The following is a 21219-nucleotide window of genomic DNA, read 5'->3' as shown; positions in this document are numbered from 1 at the left end:
CTTTGAGTCCTACTTTTTCTATGTAATAACATATATTTATTAATACTATGGATACTCAGCAAAGAGCTTTTTAATATCAGATTTGAAAAAAGTTGTTCGTTCGTGGTAGCTTTTCTCCTAAGTTGAAGTAAAAAAATGTCAGACTGCTTTTTAAAAGTAAGCACTAAGAAAACTAATTAAACTGGTTAGACACAAAAGGAACGTTGTAGGAAAGGAAATAGCATGGGATTGAACCCTATGATTTTATTGTTTTCACAGAAAATGCAATAACTCCTCATTGATATCAACTACCCAGTTGCAAGAAGAGTATATACCTTCTGCTTTGTTGAGCCACAGGCAAAGCAATTTGTAAGAAGTAGCCATCAACCAAAAAGGAAATGAATTTGAAGTGAAATTTTTTCCGGTTTAAATACTGTTGTGAGGCCCTGATCTTTGAAAGGCACATAAAAAAAAAAAGTTTGTTTGTTTTGTTGTTGTTAAAGAAACGGCATTCAAAAGAATCCTTTGAAAATCACATTAGTCTGTCACCATCTTTCAAATCACTAATCAAAACAAAAAAAATAGGTCATGAAAAATACCACAGCCAGTTTCATACAGTCTTAAGTATAGACCTGAATTAATTAATTGTTCTTCAAATTATGCACTTTGACAGATAAGTTTATTATGAAGTCTTAAAGTAAAAATGCATGTTTGGTGAAAAGTTAGTACAGTTGTCATTCATATTTTGTCATATTTTAAAATATAAAAGGGTGGGATTATTTTTATTATTGGTAACATGATGTAACTGACTAGCTGCTTTGTAATTCTGATTATTGTAATTATCATAATTCATTGCCATGCTGAAGTCAATTCTGTGATATATGTGAAATGAAGTACTGTTAGTTTAGCCTATAATATGACATTGTAGTGTATGTCCCATGCATCTTTCAGATCTCTTAAAGAAAATTTAATGGTAGGCCAAACTTCTAACTTACTAAGTACTATGAATCACACAAAACAAGAAAACATTTCAAACCAGGGATACATAGCATATTGTACTTCATGATGGAATGAAAATATAGGTAGCAAGAAGAAAAAAAAAAGCAGGGCTAGGTATGTATATAATGTGTGTAAGAGAAGATTCAGATTTTTTAAAAGCACAAAATAAAAAGTTATGCTATTTTTAAATAATGCATAGGCAATGAGTATTTAATATAAATCCTACAAATATGATAGGGCATCCTTTTCTCACTTTTGAGATTGTTGAAAAGGAATGATATTGGGCATGATTTGGCTCTTCTGGAGACTTTAGTGAATTTGGTGAATTTCAACATATGTAAGATGCCATCAGTTTTAATATGCACTTTTATTTTATATATCACTACACAGAAATGCTACCAAATATAATTAAAATAGGCCCAGTTGCAGAGATGTTAAAATGTGGAGGAACAAGCATCTTTGAACTGATGAAACAAAGTAAGCTCCTAATTAATCGGATCAGTTACTGACACTAGGAGATTACATGGTATAATCTTTCTCCCAGAGAATTAAAAGCCTGATGCCTTCCTATAAAGAACAACAACAAAAATGGCATCAATTACACTTAAAATGTTATCAAAAAGGAAAAAGGGAAATATGTTGGTGAGTTCAACTCATAATAAATACAAAAATATTAGGAAAAGAAAAGCAGTTGATAAACAGGTAAGTGCTTTAAAGTCATCATGATTATAACTAATGTTAAACAGATTACTTAGCACAGTTTACATTTCACTTATCCCAACCTTTTAAAATTTCCTGCATTTTGATTCATTTTCTTTCAATTAAAGCAACTGAACATTTGATCTGGAGTGAAAAACATTCTACAATTCTAAGATTGTTGGTTTATATAAATGATCCAGAACCCACTTGAGATATATACTCTAATTTATTACCATATCAATAAATCTGATTGTTTTTGCAGTTCTGATTGCCCTTTGTTCTTGGCACTCATTTGCAATTTCTCAAAAATTTAATCAAAATTAATTTTTGAAGTACCAGCCAGTTCTCATGACTTCTGAAGTGTGTGTATTCTTAATGTGTGAAAGGTTATAGAAAGACTTTAGTATTTTATGAGTGGTTTGTAGAAGGATTGAAGCTTTCACTTATAACAATTTCTTTATGCAGCACTAATAAGGAAAAAAGGAGACTTGATTGTTTTCCTGGAAAGGACAAAGGTATATCCAAATATTCTGAGTATAGATTTTTTTTTAGTTCTTTGCAAAAGTCTCACTCAAATTCAAGATAAGGGAAGAAGGTGGCAATGAGCTAAGCCTCTCTTTAGATGAAAACAATTTTATTAATATTATCAGCAGTGAGTGTGCAGAAAATCAATTAGGAAGGATGATCCACTGATACGGGATAGTGGAGGGAAGTGGTTAGTTGCCACATAAAATGGAAGTCAAGGTGAAGGAGAGTTAGTAAATACTAAGCTAAGTGCCCCCAGGTATTGTTTAGTCTCTTTGGTTTGATAAAACAGATGGCTGACTGTAATTCTGAAAATTTTCAATATGCCTAATGTGTTCAAATAAGTTATAAAACTTATTAGTTAATTCTGTTTAATTTGAAGGAATCGGTTTAGCTCGATTTTATCACTACCTAGATATTCCAGCTGGTCCCCTCTTTAACTATGAAAATATGCATTAAATTCCAAATTCACATTTGTTTCATATTTTACTTTCACAGGTTTGACGTGTTTTTTTTTTTTTTTACATGTATGAAAAATATGGAAGAGTGCTTCAGGAGTTCCTATTAAATTCTTTCCTGCAGACATTAAGGTGTATGAAGCCCTGAAGATTTATCCCATGGTAACATAACCGATAAATTGTATAACTAGTCTCATTTTGGTGACAAGTAAACATTGCTCAACAAACACACATACCGCTTTGCATACCTTACCTGGAAAGAGGCTTTATTGAACATAGCTGTAAAATTATCTTTTAAGTTGAATTACTGAATTTGCACAAACATTTCTACAGAATTTTTTTTCTTTTAAAAATCAAGCTTTGTCATTTTCCACTACATTTTGTTGTGCTTTTTATATTAATATTTGCAAATGTTATAATTTAATACTTATATCCCAATTACTTGCATAATCAGTTTTTTTTTTAATCCTGGGGTACTGAAAGAACATATAATAATAATAATATTCTTCTTTAGACAAAAGTCTTTTTAAATGAAGTTAAAAGCTGAGATAATTTAAGGAAAAAGATCTTCAAATTTTCATAACCAACAGGTTTAAGTGAAATTTACAATGCACTGGAAAACTGGCTGGTTAAAGGTATGATTTGTCCTCAGGTAGCTCAAAATCATTTTTACAGGTTTTTGTTTTTTTGTAAAAGTGTTTTTAATCTTGGTAAAATAATAAAATAATATTTCACAATTTGCACAGAGTCTGACTAAAGGGCAGAGGCATATTACCCTCAGTGTTTAGAATAAAGCCAGATTTTTCAGGCCCAGTTCCGCTGTAGAGTTTGTATGCACTGCAGTCACAAACATTTTCTTGCTCCCTCTAAAGCTAGGGCCAATTTCATTTCAAATGGAGGTTAGAGTAAAAAAAATCACTCTTGTGTTTTACCACCTTCTGCGCTAAGTATTATCTTAACAACCTTTTGCTCTGGTTGACCCATTTAATAACCTGGAAGAAAAAAGTGTTGCTCCCATATCTGGTCTCAATGGAAGTTATTTTCTAATGGACAATAAGCCGAAAGGCCATGGCTGTCTAGGAGGTCAAACAACAAATAGCTCGTCTGCATGGGCTTACTCAGCAGCTCCGGTCCTTTCTTCTTCAGAAGCGGCTTTTGTTGTCTTGCCTGTAATTTGCACACTTAGGCTCTGTAGTTTGTTTATAAAATAGTTTTACACAAACCACTCTTAGCAGTGCAAGCTTCTGAGTTGAAAATTATTCAGGCTTGTTTCATTGAAGGCACTTGGTTTCCATGGCAATTTATAAAAGATGGTGGTTTGGTTTCTTCATTGGAACAGATGACTTAGTTTGGGTGTTCAAGTGGCCGCAAGCAAACTCCGATAAGCCTGTGTAATATGTAAGCCCAGGTTTACCATCCTGGATAGTAATGCATGCAAAAAGAGACAGCATACAGTTATCTAGTTTAGCCATGGGAGGAAAAAAAATAATAACAATAAAGGTGGGATGGGGACAGGTGGGGAGGAGCATGAATGCTTTAAATAATTCTGAGTTCGGGTTATTTTCAAGGAAGGGTAACAACCAAAGGTAAATGGGCCTACATTTATTTAATTCTCTACGTAAAACCTTCTTGAAAGGAAAATAAATGCCAGCTCTTCACGTACCCTGTTTACAGTGAGGTTTTTGTTGGCAGGCCATTAGGTTTCCATGGTAACAAGCAAACTATTCATTTGAAACAAAACCAGCCATGACTTTGTGCTTTGACAAGGATTTCTATAGCTTTTTTTTTTTTTTTTTCCAGAGTTCAACCAGATGACCAGATGATGCTGAAATCTTTTTAGCCACAAAAGCACCTGAAGGTCTCTTCTCTACTCAGGTCAAGATTATCTTTTACATTTAGTTTGGAATAAGTTATACTTCCATGATGTCTTTTTATCCCCAGTGCTTTAAAAAATTCATTTTTATTATTTTATTTTTGAGTCAGTAGTCAGTGGAGGAATCTTTGGTAGTTTGTTTTTCAATGTCCATTTACAAAGACTCTTTCTTCATGCCGGTGCCTGGTGAATCTTTTATAGCCTCTGCCAGGATAAGGTCACCTTCGAGGACTTAAGATAGAGATGAGTACGATGACCGGAAAAAGCCATAGATGTACTAAAATTCCAACAGCACCATCAACAGAATCTAAAGACAAGGAAAATAAATGCCAAGAAACAAACAAAAAAAGAGAATAAATATTCCGTGTAGCTACCAATACAACTTTGGTGAACTAATAAAACAATAGAGTATATGGAAAACATTTTTGGAAAATACTTTTTTTTTTGGTTTGTTTTAATTATCAGTCTATTTCTAAGACATGTGAAAAGGAAAATAACTTAAATGTGTGGTTAGAAAAATAGAAATATTTTAAGTTGATATGATATGCTATGAAAACTTGTCTGGAAGGTATTTGTGTGAGTTTGTGGCTGAGTTCAACCTCAGAGTTCTACTAGCCACATGGAAGTATGTACCCACAGAAAATTCTTGTTAATCCTAAGAGGTCAGTTTTTTCCCAAAGCTTCCAGAAATGATTAAGATTAAAGGGTGAGAGAAAAACTACTTTTTATGAAAACTAAGAAGGGATTGTAATGGGTAGAAAATCAGCTACCGCAAACAGTGCTTAGATCAGTCCAGTATCTATACACTGAATAAATAATTATCTATTCAGTGTGAGTTTTAGAAGCATTATGAAGTCCATTTTAACTAAAAAATCTGTCCCACTATTCTGCCTTAAGATTCCTACCATAATTGGTGTTTCAAGTAGAGCTTCATGTCCAAGTGATACCTAGAATGTATGCCTTGTCCAGAAGGGCTAACATGGGCAAGCTGGGTAATTCATTCACCTGGCGTAAGTTACAAAATGGCTCTCACCTAGGAGAGAGCTGGGTTTTGGAGACAACAGACAACCTCAGCTTTTGATAGTATGGGCCATAGTACCACTTACTGCCTGAGAAGGGTTGGGAACCTGAGCAGTTAGGAGGAGGCTTTTGGCTGCCAAGCTAGTTTGTACTTAGAAATTAACGTTAATTTACTATTCACCAAACACGGTCAAAATGAGCTTAGTAAATGCTAGTTAAATAGATACAGATGTAACAGAATACTTTCTCATACCAAAGAAAATGTTTTTGTTCAAAAGGGCTGTTTCCTCTGATTTACAGAGGCTGAATAAAAATACCTCCAATATGTACAGATATATCTTATTTAAAACAGCCACACATTTCTCTGACTTTAGAAGAGAAGAAACCCGATTTTGAAAGTGTTCTATTATGTAACAATAAAGTCCTTTGGGGTTTTCATCATCATTTCCCTGTTGCTACTCTTTCACCACTTCTGTTTTCTCCATGAGGGAGAATGTTCTCTCTTGCTTTCCTCATTTGGAAAGTTTAATTCAATTTTTTTAATTTAATTTGTAATAGTTTTCAGTGATCAAATTATCTAAATGTAAGATTTCTATGTAAGATGGTAACTACCTTCAGTTACTAGAATGTTACTGTGACTGATTTATGTTAGGAAATTCGAAAGAAATCCCATTCTCCTCCTCTAAGGAGAATGCATGCTTTTCTGTGCATTTGACAAATCTACTTCATTTCGATACAGCTACTGGTTTTTTTAAAGCAAAATTAGCCAGACACAGGGAGAAATTTTTACTAAATTTGTTACTTGAAATGCTAAGTATAATGACAAGAAGGTGAAAACTATGAGCAAAGTGGCTCATTGTTATACACAATCTTAGTTTTTGTCTTTTTACAATGCTTAAAAATGGAGTCAGCTCAGTTCCTATGAGCAATCACTAGGTAGTTGCAGAAATTTAACTTTCAACATCTAGACTAATATAATTTCTCACTAAATATACTCAGTCAACAAAGACTCTCATTTGCTCTAGACTTAACAAAATGGATTTTCATGTTCCTTTTATATGTACTAAATAATTGATGAGTTTTTTGTGTAAATTTAGCTTGATCAATACCCCTTTATATAACCACAAACTAAAAATAACTGAGTTTAAAAAATTAGACCATTTTGGTTTAATAGTTTTTATGTTACTTTAACATCACATCAAATCAATCCAAGAATAGACACTTACTCTTAGTTGTTAGGTCTTGTTTTGCACATTCTCCTTCTGCAATCGATACATCATCAATGGCAATGTCACCTTCTATGCCAGGACCTCGAATACCTTCAAAAATGAGCTACAAATATGAATGAAACAAACCTAAATGTAGACCTTTGATTTGTAGATGGATTCTTTTTTTTTTTTTTTTTAAGATTTTATTTATTTGACAGAGAGAGACACAGTGAGAGAGGGAACACAAGCAGGGGCAGAGGGAGAGGGAGAACAGGCTTCCCGTGGAGCAGGGAGCCCGATGCGGGGCTCGATCCCAGGACCCTGGGATCATGACCTGAGCCGAAGGCAGACGCTTAACGACTGAGCCACCCAGGCGCCCCTGTAGATGGATTCTCATTGAGAAATTGAGACACCAAACCCAAAATTGACAGCAGTTCTGACATCTATTATCAACAGTCTTCAAAATTGTTACTTACAAAAAAACATAAATGTTCTTAAAACCAGTAACAGGATCTTCCTTGCTTACTATTAGTTTTTCACATCAAAAGCTCTGTGTTGATTTTAATATAAAACTAAACTGATTAATACGATAAAAACTACTACTACTACAAACCCTTGCACTTTCTATTTTCAGGGGTAAGGGAAAATTTTTATTTAAACAGTACTTCTCTTGAATAGATGCCCTCCAATTTTATCCAAATATGTAACACTGGTTTTCTAGAAATATTTTCTGGAATGAATCAGTTCTGTGTTCTTTATAACTACATCATGTTTATTGAAGTCCAGAATGAGGGATTACCATCTCTATGAAATTTACTTTCTCTCTTGCAAAAATGTGAATAAGTTTCTCATATTCCCATACGTTATGATATACCTCCATGATTTCACTTTTGACATTCTATTTTTAAAAACCGGAAGATACTTATGGGTTTACTTATGTTGAGTGTTTAATGGCAGACCTTTGAATTTCAACAGTGATTAACACTGAGGTTTAATACATGGAAGTTGAAAGAACAGATGAATGAAATCAGTCTCCTTTTATTACTAAGTTCTGAGTACAATGACAATATAAGGACAATTAGCATTTTTATTATTTCATTTTTACAGAAATAAGGCTGTTTTAAAATTTTCTCTATAACCCCACAATTGTTTCTAGCAAAACCTTTTAATCCTTTTAATATGAAAAGGCACCCTATGCCTTTAGTGATTATATTCACAAACATTTCTACATGCCAAAATGAAATATCTAGTTTGGTCTTTCCAAGGAAAAATATGCTTAATGAAGAAGTGTTTCCACATCAAGCTAATGTGTGCATTTTTATACAATTTCTAGCCTTATTTCATTGCAACAAATTAGAGGGAAAGTATTTTTATCAATGCCAAAATTTTTGGTTTTGTTTTTTGTCTTTGAAAGTATCTTGATATGGCTCATTTTTAAAGGCAATTTTGTGATGATTTTCAGAAAACTTAGGCTACCTTTGAGAAGTTGATCTGTTGTTATCTGTTTTACTATCATAATTTTATCAATTGGAATCTCTAAGTGATAAGCAGAAGCATTAGTTATAAGCTTTTGTATTGAGTCCCTTTTCTCCACATGAATATAGTTCATACAAGTAAGAATAATTTTCATGATTTGATAGGAGAAAAAGGTTTGGAGAAATTTTTATTATTATATTTAACTTGTGTTGAAAGGGTTTCCTGCTTATCTATGTTGAGATAAATAAGTTAATAAAGATTGTCCAAAGCTATTTCTTTGAAAAACATCCAAAATGTCATGTATCACTGAAGCCAAAACAAAATGGCAGACCAGAATTAAAATATGGTATAGAATCAAGTTGGTGGTATATGGATTCTCGGTCCTCAGACAGAATCAGCAGTGAAACACTACTTTGGCTGCCTGGAAATAATGACTTGCATTTAACTTAAGGTGGTATTTTGAAAGTTATCTGGAAAGTGGCTAAAAAATCCTCAGAGGACTTTTTAAATCACAAGGTCCTCAAAGTGAGAATTAAAAAGCCCCAAATCAATGGTATAAAAATCCAAGAGCACTGAAATCAGAAAAGCGGAAGTCATTTTAATGACTGTGGAATATTCCACATTAAGGATATCACATAATTTATTTAACCAGTGCCCTATTGATATTGTTAGACATTAAAACTGTTTTTGGCTATTCTGAACAAGGCTGAGATGAATGCATTTTATTTTTTTATTTTATTATTTTTAAGTAGGCTCCTTGCCCAACGGGGAGTCCAACACGGGGGCTCAAACTCATGACCCTGAGATTGAGACCTGAGCTGAGATCAAGTCAGACACTTACCAACTGAGCCACCCAGGTGTCCCAAGATGAATTCATTTTAAAACATTAATATACACACTTTTTAAGAACACATGGCTCTTTAAGGTCATCATAAATTGCCCCTATCAGCACTATTGCCTTTTTCCTAACCATGGGTTTTTTAAGTCATTGGGTATTTTTTCTTGTTTTGATATGTGCTGCTTACCTGATGGAGAATCAGTGTTAGAGTAAATCAATGGTTATTCCCACCCCCTTCTTAGTTTCAGTCATGTGATGCTGAGTCTTCTCTCCTGAAGATAACAACATGAATGGAGTGTTATCTTGGAGAAAGTCAGAACTCACGGATTCATGATGACATGAGTCTTATTCCATAAAATCCAACATGCTCCACTTTGGCCCCATGGCTAATACTTAGTTGAATAAAAGTGGAGTGCTGTCATCTCAGTTCTTTATTTTTTGTGGGTATTATAAAGGATCAAATGGAATAAAGTATAGATTTCTGCCTCCCAGTCAGGTTTTAATTCTGGACTGAAGCAGGAATAGGAATGTATTAGGAAAATTTGGTTTCGTAAAGAGAAAACCTCCTCAGTCACCAAGAGTTTTAATTTTAAAAGATGGTGTGGGAAGGGAAAGGTTGTAAGCCTTGCTTGTAGACTGCAGTAAGGGGTGTGCAATGCAGCCACGGCAAAGAAGGGGACTTTGTGTGGAAAGTGAGGTGTTGGTGAGAAGACTGATAAGGGTAGATTAGAATGTTCTGCACCTGCTTACACTTGAAATTCAAACAGATGAAGCTGAAGTCATAATCTTTTCATAGGGAAGGATGCTGGAGAAATAGGTTTAGGAGTACATGGATTTTCCATCTGAGGTATGTAGAGGTGAATAGGTGATAAAATTATCCATCCAAGTATTTTTTTTTTTATTTAAAGCACACAATTATTCTCACTTAGCAAGTTCTAGTCACCTGGAGGTAGGTATCAATATAAAAAAGTTGGGACTATTTTAAAAAAGAAAACTAAAATGTATAAATCCTCAATGAATCATGGAACACTACATCAAAAACTAATGATGTAACGTATGGTGATTAACATAACATAATAAAAAAATAAAATGTATAAATCCTCAGAATCATTTCTTTTTTTAAATTTTATTTTATTATGTTATGTTAAGCACCATACGTTACATCATTAGTTTTTGATGTAGTGTTCCATGATTCAGTGTTTGCGGGTATCATTTCTGAACTTTTCGAAGCTGCTTGTCCTGGAATGATGCTGTCATTGCTCAAAGCACTTCAGAATTTCTTTCACTGACTTTAAAGTATTAATTACTTCTACTTTTCCCATTAACTTCCTTTATCCTCCCTTCCTTCTGCCTCCCGGTGCAGGTACATAGGCTTGTGCTTAAACCCAAGGTCGGACCTGGGTCGGTGCTAAAGACAGAGTCCTGAAGCAGAGAGGTTGTGAAGGATGCTGCCACATTTCTTTTGTGGTGGGACTGGGAGCCTCCTGCGGTAAGTGTCAGAGTAGACTGATGGATGCAATTTAATGTGAGTGCTGCCTCCCTGTAATATGTTGACTCTAAGTGTGTAGCTGGCGGAACAACAAAAATACAAATCAACAGAAGTCAAATTTTCAGGTGTCCAGAGGACGGCCTAAATCTAGAACGTTCTCTTATATAAATACTTATATAAATATACTTATATAAATACTTCATCCCTTGTGGATCCTGAATGAGTTAAAGCAACTGAATTACTTTCTGTATAAGCATAGCAGATGTTTTATATATCGTGTGTGGAAATAAATCAGGATTATAGTAGTTACTAGTAGGATGATAAAAATAATTGCTGACAATTAGTCTCTTGAGGCAGTTGTGTAATTAGTGTTTTTAATATTTATTTGTAATTTTGTGATGATAGGGAATCCAATCCAATAGGCCAGAGAAATATCGTAGTCCTCCTCAGGGTCCTGTTTGGACAGGAAGAAAAAAGATCCTGTGTAGGATGTTTGTTTGTTTCCTTTTAATTTCCATAGCAGTTTTGCTCTTACGAAGATACAGATTTTTTTTTAACTCCTACTGACTCTCACAAAGAGATATTTATTGCATTGTTCTTTTTATGTTCTGAACTCCAACTCCAACTATATCTTTGAATTATTATATCAGTATTTTATAGATTCTAATACTCTCATAAGTGGCTTCTAGACTAAGACCTAGAGGGATACTTTTTCCTTTATATTTTTTTGATTGTGAAGTAGATAATAGAAATAAAATGCATACATATTCAATTTAAACAGTGTACCTTGGCCAAACTTTCAAGTGTTTATAAAAATAAATTCTTGGTGACAAACATCTTTTTCTCAGTCATCAAAAGGAGAAACTATAACAGTTCATTATGATGTATCTCAACTTGGAAGCTGTAGTCTGTATGCAATGAAAAAAAAATCTGAATTTTATTCACTTAGAAAAGAAATGCTCTCTAGTTTAATAGGTTAAATTTTGTCATATTTTTATGAAATACCATCATGATTCTGATTACTGTTACATTAAGTGATAAAACTATGTTCCTTTCCTCCTTAGTACTTCTGAAATGCATCTGGTTTAATTGCCATGAAGAAGAAATTAATAGCATCTAGATACTTGAGGAGAAAATGTTAAAGTTTAGATTTCCTAAAAGGGGGAGGGGCTCAATTTATGCAAAACCTGTTCTTTACACACAATCACACTGGTATTATTTAAAATGGTTTCCCTTAACTGAAATGACAAATCTAAAATTGTATATGTTTTCACAGCATGGTCATGCAATTCAGCAAACTTAATATGCAGGAAATACAGCATGATCAGAAAATTAACTCTTGGTGGGTATATTTAAATGGGAAGTTAATAAAATGTATGTGCACTTGTGTTATTACAATGACACTACAGAAAATTAGTTTAATCCATTGATTGACAATTTCTTATACATATGATAGGGCTTTAAAGCTTATAGATATAGATGTCAATTTAGAGATAGAGCTATAGATGATGCTATTAAAGCCTGTGTTCCAATATAATTTCTCAGGAAGGAAGAGCTCCATGCAACACTAATGAGTAAAAGTAGACGGGGGTGTCAAAGAATACAATGCACTTCGATGACGTGACTTCGATGTTAATGAGGCCTTCTGCAAATGTTCACAGCATGTTTTCTTCAAGACAAGAGATATATCACTTCTGATTATTACTGCTAAGGCAAGCACAAAGTCTAATGATGCGGTTTGAAAACTGACAGAGTACCTCACTTGGAAAAAACTCAGGATACAAATAAGGTTGAAAATAGCTATTAACATTGGAAAATGTTTCCAATGGCTACTTCAGGAGCCACTGCCATGTCTATATAATGGCCTTGGAATTTGGCTTAGAATGCCAGATATATATCTACATGATCATGTGATATCTAGTAAGGAGGACAATATATTCCAGATTATTATTAGAGAGATAAGCATGAGGGCAGCATGATGTAATAAGAGAACTAAAATCTTTCCAATCCCTATTTAATGTTCAGGATTTATGTGATTTAAGATAAACCATTTCAAAATCATTTTGAAATCTTTAAATGAGGACCTAAGTGTAGAAGATTTCCAGAATTCCTTTCACCTATAACAAAGAAAACACAAACACTGTATTTTATGTCTCAGAATGTCTCTATATTTTCCCCCTGGAAAGCATTTGGAGTATACTACAAAAAGAAATAAAGCGGGGCGCCTGGGTGGTTCAGTCGTTTAAGTGTCTACCTTTGGCTCAGGTCATGGTCCCAGGGTCCTGGGATCAAGCCCCGCATCACGCTCCCTGCTCAAAGGGGAGTCTGCTTCTCCCTCACCCTCTCCCTCTGCCTCTGCCCACAACTCATGCTCTCTCTCAAATAAATAAATAAAATCTTTAAAAAAAAGAAAAGAAAAGTTAAAAAGTATGGTTAAATATTTTTCTTGGTGTAAGATATAAATCATAAGTGACATTCTAAGATAACACTATATCAATTTTACTTTTTTGGAAATTTTGCTGTAATCCTTCCAAATCCCGCAAAATATATTTTCATCACAGGCACTGATCATGCTAAATTAATTCTTGACAAAGAGACCCAAAGGGAATTTCAGTAGGATAAAACTTCTATTTACCCTGAGAAGTACTACCCAATTTTATTTTCAGCTAAGCAAACTAATTGGACACACTCAAACAAAGGACTTTGCAAGTGGTTGTGTTTTAAAGGGTTTATAAATCAAAATAATTTAAATGCATGCAACTCCAAACAAATAAAACAACCTAAATGTCGGTCCAGCAGAGGCTCAAAATCACTTATATCTCATTTAAAATTCCAAGAGGTAGGAGATATCCTTTCCACTTGAATTAAAGACATTCTACAATGCCACAAAGCTACATTTGAGTAATAATAAAACTTCTCAGAACCTAATTTATATGCTAATATATTCTGTACAGTTTTTACTATGCTTTCCTTGTAGGCATCACATACCAAAGCAAGTATTTTTGAAAAACTCGACAGTTTACAAATGATTTTTGAGTAAAAAATGCTTTGTCAGAAAAAAGTTCAAAACAACAAAAATCTCAAAACCAAAACAAAATAAAAGCAAAATATGGGATAGGCTGATGTAGTTGTGCTTCATGTTTCCTTCAAAAATCAAGACTTACGAATAATAGAGTCTTTAGCCAACAGACCTAGAAATATGTCAAAGAATAAAAGAACGTAGAAATCCAAAGTAAAAATATGATTTTATTTATCTTATTTTTGACTGGTAATTTAAATAGCTTAGCAATGCTTCATTAAAAACTGCTACTCTTTAAAAAACAAACACAAAACTGCTACTCTTCGATTTGCTTCCAGCCAAGATTGAACAGGAAGCAGATCTATTCTCCCATCTGAAACAACAAATAACTGGACAAAATATATGAAACAATAAACATCAGGTAATGAAGAACAATGATTAATGAGTGATAAGAATCAGACAAAGTGAATCCTATGACTGCCCTATACAGAACTGATAGACTATGGTGCAAGCAGAAGAAAGATAGAGCCTGGTAGAAAATCTCAGTTGAGGAGATGGAGTGGAGTAGAGTTTAAGGACTCCAAAGCAGCTAGAGTGTGCAGTGTAGAATACAAGTGAGGACAGAGTTGCAGAGATCTGCAGAGTCTCCCTAGTGTATTTAGCAATGCACTAATCAGGACATGAATGTACAGTAGTTACTGCACAAGAATTGGGAAAGAACCAGAGAGATGAACTGAAGGTCACAGTACCCAGATCACACAAGACTTGGAAAACCTCATAATTCATGGAGCATTGGACAGAGTACTCAGAAAACTCTTGCCTTGGAAGTGAGAAATAATTAGCCCTATATGAAACACTGCTTTGGTCTCTCCGTTAAGCTTAAAAGCAAGACCAAAAAATGGTTAAACTCTCTCCAAAGAACTACATCCCAAACAAGCTCAAGAATATTTATAGAAATATAAAAATATCCAACAAATTTTGTATTTGTCTAAGAATTTTAGCTATCAAAGTAAAATTCCAAATGTCTGACACCCAATCAGATTACCAGACATAGAGAGAAGCAGAAAAATGACGTGTAATGAGGAGAAAAAAATCAGTCAAAACCAACCAAGAACTGACATAGATGTTAGCCTTAGCAGACAATGACATTAAAACACCTATTATAACTGGGTTTCATATATTCAAAACATTAACTAGAGATGTGGAAAATATTTTTTAAAGACTCAAGTTGAATTTACAGAGATGAAAAGTACAATGGTTGAGATACAAATTACACTGAATATGACTGAAGGCAGATTAGACATTGCGGAAGAAATGATTAGTGAATGTGAAGACAGAATAGAAACTATTACAAAATGAAACACAAATAAAAATAAATAAAAAACTCTAAAAAAGCTGTGTAACACCTTATATATATGCACATAAATAAGGAGTCTTATATACATACATAAGGTGGTGGACTGGAATCTTTAAAGGAGAGGAGGAGAAATGAAAATATTTGAAGAAACATTAGCCAGACAATGCTTAAATTTTATAGAAACTATAAACTCACAGATCCAAGATCAATGAACCACAAGCACATGAAAAATGAAGAAAACGACATAAAAGCATGTCACAATTAAATTGCTCGAAACCAGTGACAAAGAGAAAATCTTAAAAGCAACAGTTCACATTACATATAGAAGGATAAATAGGAGTTTCAGCAGATTTATCCTTAGAAACAATGCAAACAAAAGGACAGCAAACATCTTTAAAGTTCCTAAAGGAAAAACTAGAATACTACACTTGGAGGAAATAGCTTTCAAAAAATGAAGGTGAAATAGACTTTTTCAGAAGTACAAAAGGTGAAAAGAATTCATGTTTAGCAGACCCACACTACAATAAATGTTAAAAGAAGTCCTTCAGGCAAAATAAAATTGATACCAGATGGAAATATGCATATACAAAAAGGAACAAAAAGCACTAGAAATGATAACTGCTTTGAGCACCAACTATGCAAACCCAGTCTGATTTCTCAGTTGGAATGAGGGGAAGATATAGTGAAGAGAGTTCTCCAAGGTCTGGACTGTTGTGAAAAAAGCTTTATTCATTTAAACACCATTGAACATCTGCTTTAAACATTCTTATAAATCTCTTTTTTTGTGAATTTAATATGTAAGTCTCTGAGGCTACAGAAAATTTGTTGTCATTTGTAGTTGTAAATATGTTTTACTCTGAATTTACACTGACCACATCCTTCCTGGTAGTAAAAGACTAATTCATGTCCCGAAATCCCTTCTTTAAATCAACAATTTTGGTAACAAGACACAATGGAGTAAGATGGGCCAAATCACAAAGAAAAGCAATTCCTTTCTATAAGATTGCAATCTCAAACTTGGAGCTGACCCTCTGTGCATCTCATTTCTTTCCTCTATGAAACCCCCTCATTGCTTATATCTAGGGGCACATTCCCTTCTGGATTCTCTCTGCTGTGACATCCTGAATGAAGAAACATTCCCTTGCAAGGACAAAACAAACAAAATAAAACAAAATTCATATATTTTCTAATGTGAAAAATTATAGAATAAAAACTATTTGCATAAATATAACAATTTAATATCTGCTTGTAGGTCATTCTATTAATTCTGAGTAGTGAATAATTTTTTAAAGATTTTATTTATTTATTTGAGAGAGTGCGAGAGAGAGAGAAAGAGCATGAGCAGTGGGAGAGGAGCAGAGGGAGTAGACTCACGGCTGAATGGGGAGCGCGAGCTGGGGCTCGATCCCAGGACTCTGGGATCATGACCTGAACTGAAGGCAGATGCTTAACCTACTGAGCCACCCAGGTGAGGTGTAGTGAATAATTTTAGTTCAGATGCTGATTTTCCTAATTTCTTTACTACCTTATGCAAATTTCTCAAGAGTGGACGTTCTCTGTAATGACCAGCCCACTGGACTCAACTTGCTTTCCTATTTGAGTATCACTGTCTTTAAATTCTGTGGGCACCAAACTTTCCTGAATCTCCTTCCTTTTAACTCTAAAACATATTAAAAAATACTACTTAGGATTGAGCTCTTTTCCCACAGTTCATATTATTGGTTAGTGTTCTGCATGATTCCATCATTTAATCACTGTTCACATATGTACACTTTCCCTTGGAAATATCAACCACTCCCACATTTCTAGGTAGGACATACAATCTGATGACTCATGAATGTGCATGTCCCCAAAGTTTCAGATCAACATATACAACAACCTGCACGTTTTAAAAAGGATACTCCATAGGCATTTTATTAACATGTCCAAAATAGAAGTAACCATATTCATCCCTGAAACTTGTCTCTTTTCCTCTTTTTGTTATTTAAGGTAATGTGTAGCACAAGCATTACCCAAGACTCCCTAGTTAGAAACTTGTTAGTCATTTATGGATGCTTCCCAAATTCCCAACATAAAAAAAAAAAAAAATGTTCTGCTAGCTTTCACACCTAAGTATATCTTGAAATCATCCTTTTTTCTTTATACCACTTCCCTAGTTTGTCCCTTCAACATCTTTTATGTGAACTTTACGAGCCCTAACTGGTTTGCCAATCCAGGTTTACCTCTTTGAGCCAGCAACATGACCGCTGTACCGCATCATCCCCAGAGCAAAATCTTCCAGTGACCCCCCTGTTACCCAAGCACCATATGTTCCTTAACCTTAGTTCACACCAGTCTGATTTCTCTTTATGTACCAAATTGTAGATAAAAGTTTTTCTGTTTCTCAGGCAAATCCTATGGCATATGATGTCGATGTCTTTGTTCACTCTAAACTCTGCTTCAATATTAATGTTAGCTCTTTCTCTACTTTGCAATCCCTCTCCTTGGTTCAGGTTTCACCTCATACAATAAGTTTTTCTTGTCTTTGTTCCGTACTCTTCTAGTTGGTTGGGCGTTATCACAGAACCTTGTGCATACCTCTATTACTGCAATTTTTACAGTATGCGATGTGTTTACATGTATATTTCTACCAAGATGAGGTAGACAATCATTTTTAGATCTTCAACCTAACAATGTTTCTGGCACACAAGAGTAGCTCAAAAATATTTATTGAACTGTTACTATGATAATAAGTGATTGTCTTGAAAGTGCTCAATTATTAAATTGATGTCTATGGCAATATAGGAGTATCCTAAAGAAAACAGTAATATAACTATTTTTTAAGTACCTAGTGTATATATATTTGACTTAATAATTTTGTGTCGGTGAGGCAGTTCACATAGGAAGCAAAAATATATCTTGAAGTACACTGAAGAAATCACTGGTAGAAAAAAAATACCCAACCTGAGTACATAAAATACACATACTTCACTAAAACTACATTATTTTCTCCACTGAAATAGTTTCATGAAATATTGTCTCAAGCCACAGTGGCCATTTTTATTTTTATAGTCATTAAAATTTCTGTTATATATTTGCAGCTTTCTTAATTCAATTTAGCCTTACTCTTCTATATCAAAACAAAGAAAAATAGCTTCTTCAAAATTCTCTTTGCTCATCAAAGTGATAAGTTATTAAAATGACATTACCTCAAAGAGACATATTTTGCTAAAGCATGTAAAATTCCATCAAGTAAAATTTGAACAGATTAATTGAGAATTGACTATCCAGTTTCCATTATTATAAGAACCTATGTTATTTATCTTCAGGAAACAAAATATACACATGTGATTTTATAGAAATAGATTATATTTTCTCCTAGCAAATCATTTGGATTTTGAAAGACTATTATTCAAACATATTATTTGATAAGAATTAATAAAGAAAAGGGACATTTTCTCTTTATAAAACAGCTTTGGAACTAAAGAAAAACTTAATACTGTCGTTTTTGTGATGCTCATATATATCACAGAATTTCTGAACCTTCATATTCCTATGTTTGCTCAAGGTCTGCCTTTAACTTTATGCTCATGTGCTGCAGTCTCTTCACAGAAATGATTGTTCTTTTCTTACCTGGAATGAAGTGATTGGATATATATTAACATGAGCCTCATTCCACCGCTGTCCTTTATTCCCACTTGAAGACCACAGTGGATTCTCTATCGTTGTCTGCCCTTTCAAACGCAGATAAACATTTAGAACACCTAAAAATAACAATGACATTTTATTTTGTATATTTGTTTTTGTTTCACATTTGTTTCTCCTTCACCTAACACTTGTAAACTGTTAAAAATAAAATTTCTCAGGACACTAGTGTCTCCTCCTTTCTTCCCCTCTCATTTCTAATCTTGCTTTTATGACATTTGGCAGGCCTCCAAAGACGATTGTGTCCTAATCCCTAGAATCTGTGTTATTTCACATGATAAAAGCGGCTTTGCAGATGTGACCAAATTAAGGATCTTGAGATGGGGGCGGATTATTCTAGATTATTTTGGTGGGTCTTAAACGTAACCTCATGTATCTTTATAAATGGAGGCAGGAGATTTGATACAGGAGAGAAGAAGGTCATGTGAAAGAAAAAGAAGATACTATGTGGCTGGTTTTGAAGATGGAGAAAGAAGCCACAAGCCAAATATAGGCAGCCTCTAGAAGCTAGGAATGTGTTCTCCCCTAGAGCCTTCAGAAGGAACTAGCTCTGCTGACATCTTGATTTTTAGCCCCATGATACTCATTTTGGATTTGTCTTCTAGAACTGTAAGATAATGCATTTGTGTTGTTTTAAGCCACACAGCTTGTGGTAACTTGTTACAACACTGACAGGAAACTAATATAGCCTGTGTGTGTATTGAGTGGTTTGTGCAAAGTCTGACTTTAAATGCCTTGTCTTATATTACCAATTAGCATCTCTTTTTCAATTTACTTTTTATCCAAGTCTCATTTCTCTTCTAAAAGAACTATTTGAAGATAAAATGAGAATAAGTTTGTCTCATGATTTGATATATCTCAAAAGTTTCATGTTCTGAACATAGTAAAAATAGTAGTGATGCTGATGATATTAATACAACTAATATATGTTGAACACGTACTCCAGATAAGGAATTAATTTTCTCAGCAATCCTATGAAGTACTATTATAGAGAAAACTTCGAGTGGTTAAGTAATTTGCCCAGTTCATACAGTAAGTAAATATCAGAGGCAAAATTTGAACGCACAGAGTTTCAAAGTCGGCTATATTGATCACTAAGCAATCAGTATTTTGATTCACTTAAAAAAACAATTTTATTGAGGTATAGCTTATATGCAATAAAATTCTCTCATTTTAAATATACAGGTCAATAAATTTTTAATTGATATATACTGCAGTGCAAGCACTATGCAATCAAGATACAGAACATTTCCATCTTCCCAGAAAGCTTCCTCACTTTCCTTTGCAGTTAATCTTCAGAGCACTTGAGCCCTTGTTCCTGTGCCAAGCAACTACTGATAAGACTTTCTTGACTAACTGATGATTTTTGCCTTTTCTAGAATTTCCTATTAATGAAATTATGCAGTAAATATTTTTTGTGTCCAGCTACTTTTCCGCAGCATAATTTCTGTTATATTCATCAATGTTACTGTGTTCATCTTTTTAATTTTAGTATTTAGTTCATTTATAGTTACTGTAGTTTTTGATATGTTTGGAATTAAGTCTACCATCCTATTTGTTCTCTACTTGTCCCTCTGTTTTTCATTCCTTTGTGGTTCCTTCCCCTCTTTCTTTTCATTTGATTTTTTTTTTTTTTTAGGTTTCAATTTATTTCTTGTACTGATTTTTAAATCTCCCTTTTTAATTGTGTTTTAGTGGTTGTTCCAGGGCTAACAAGAGGCACTCATAACTTTTCACAGTCTAATTATAGTCAATATTTTATTCTTCATGCTCACAATTCATACAGCATACATGTTTTAGGATGACCTCCCTCTTTTCATTTCAAAGCTGATACTTTACATTCTATATCTTACTTCACACATGTAATAATCTTACAACAGTATAATTAATTTACCTGTCCTCTATCTATTTTTAATAGTAATTGTATTTTTTTACCTTTGCCTAAAATGTAAACCTCACCTTACAGTGAATAGTCAGATGTATTTTATACAAATTATAAGAACATACAGTTTTTAAATTTTCCACTTATGTACCATTTCTGATGGTCTTCATTTCTACTTGTTGGTCTGAGTTATAATCTAGCACCATTTCCCTTTGGCCTTAAGCACATCCTTTAGTACTTTTTGTAGTGGTGATCTGCTGGAGACAAAGTTTCTCAGATTTGTTTATATAAAACTTTCATTTCACTCTCATGTTTTTGTGAGATCTAAAATTCTGCCAGTTTTTCCCCCAAGCACTTTAAAGTTGTTCTATTTTCTTCTCTATAGCATGGTTTCTAATGTGAAGTCAGCCATCATTTTATCTTTATTCCCTTGTATATGTTTTTCTTTCTCCCTCAGGCTGCTTTTGAGAATTTTCCCTTATCTTTGGTTTGCAGTAGTTTGATTATAATGTGCCTAAATAATCTTGATGTAGAGTTTGCTGAACTTCTTTTTTTTTTAATTTATTATTTTTTTATTCTTATGTTAATCCCCATACATTACATCATTAGTTTTAGATGAAGTGTTCCATGATTCATTGTTTGTGCATAACACCCAGTGCTCCATGCAGAATGTGCCCTCCTCAATACCCACCACCAGGCTAACCCATCCTCCC

General features: G+C 33.7%; 1 protein-coding gene across 1 annotated transcript in view; it reads right to left on the bottom strand.

Moving 5' to 3' along the window:
* Positions 1 to 2895: 2895 nt before the first annotated feature.
* MDGA2 (MAM domain containing glycosylphosphatidylinositol anchor 2) overlaps positions 2896 to 21219 on the bottom strand; it is a 764225-nt gene continuing 745901 nt past the window's right edge. Inside the window, exons 15-17 of the mRNA XM_081829766.1 lie at positions 18553 to 18683; positions 6780 to 6885; positions 2896 to 4840 (exon numbers count right to left, since the gene is read on the bottom strand). Of these exons, the coding sequence (XP_081685892.1) occupies positions 4752 to 4840; positions 6780 to 6885; positions 18553 to 18683 (326 nt within the window). The 3' untranslated portion in view covers positions 2896 to 4751. The remainder of the gene's footprint in view (positions 4841 to 6779; positions 6886 to 18552; positions 18684 to 21219) is intronic.

The sequence above is a fragment of the Leptonychotes weddellii genome, chromosome 9, assembly GCF_054177405.1.
Source record: "Leptonychotes weddellii isolate Sample4059 chromosome 9, ASM5417740v2, whole genome shotgun sequence".
Classification (NCBI taxonomy): domain Eukaryota; kingdom Metazoa; phylum Chordata; class Mammalia; order Carnivora; family Phocidae; genus Leptonychotes; species Leptonychotes weddellii.
The sequence above is the reverse complement of the archived record's forward strand: the minus strand, read 5'-3'. Positions and strand labels throughout refer to the sequence as shown.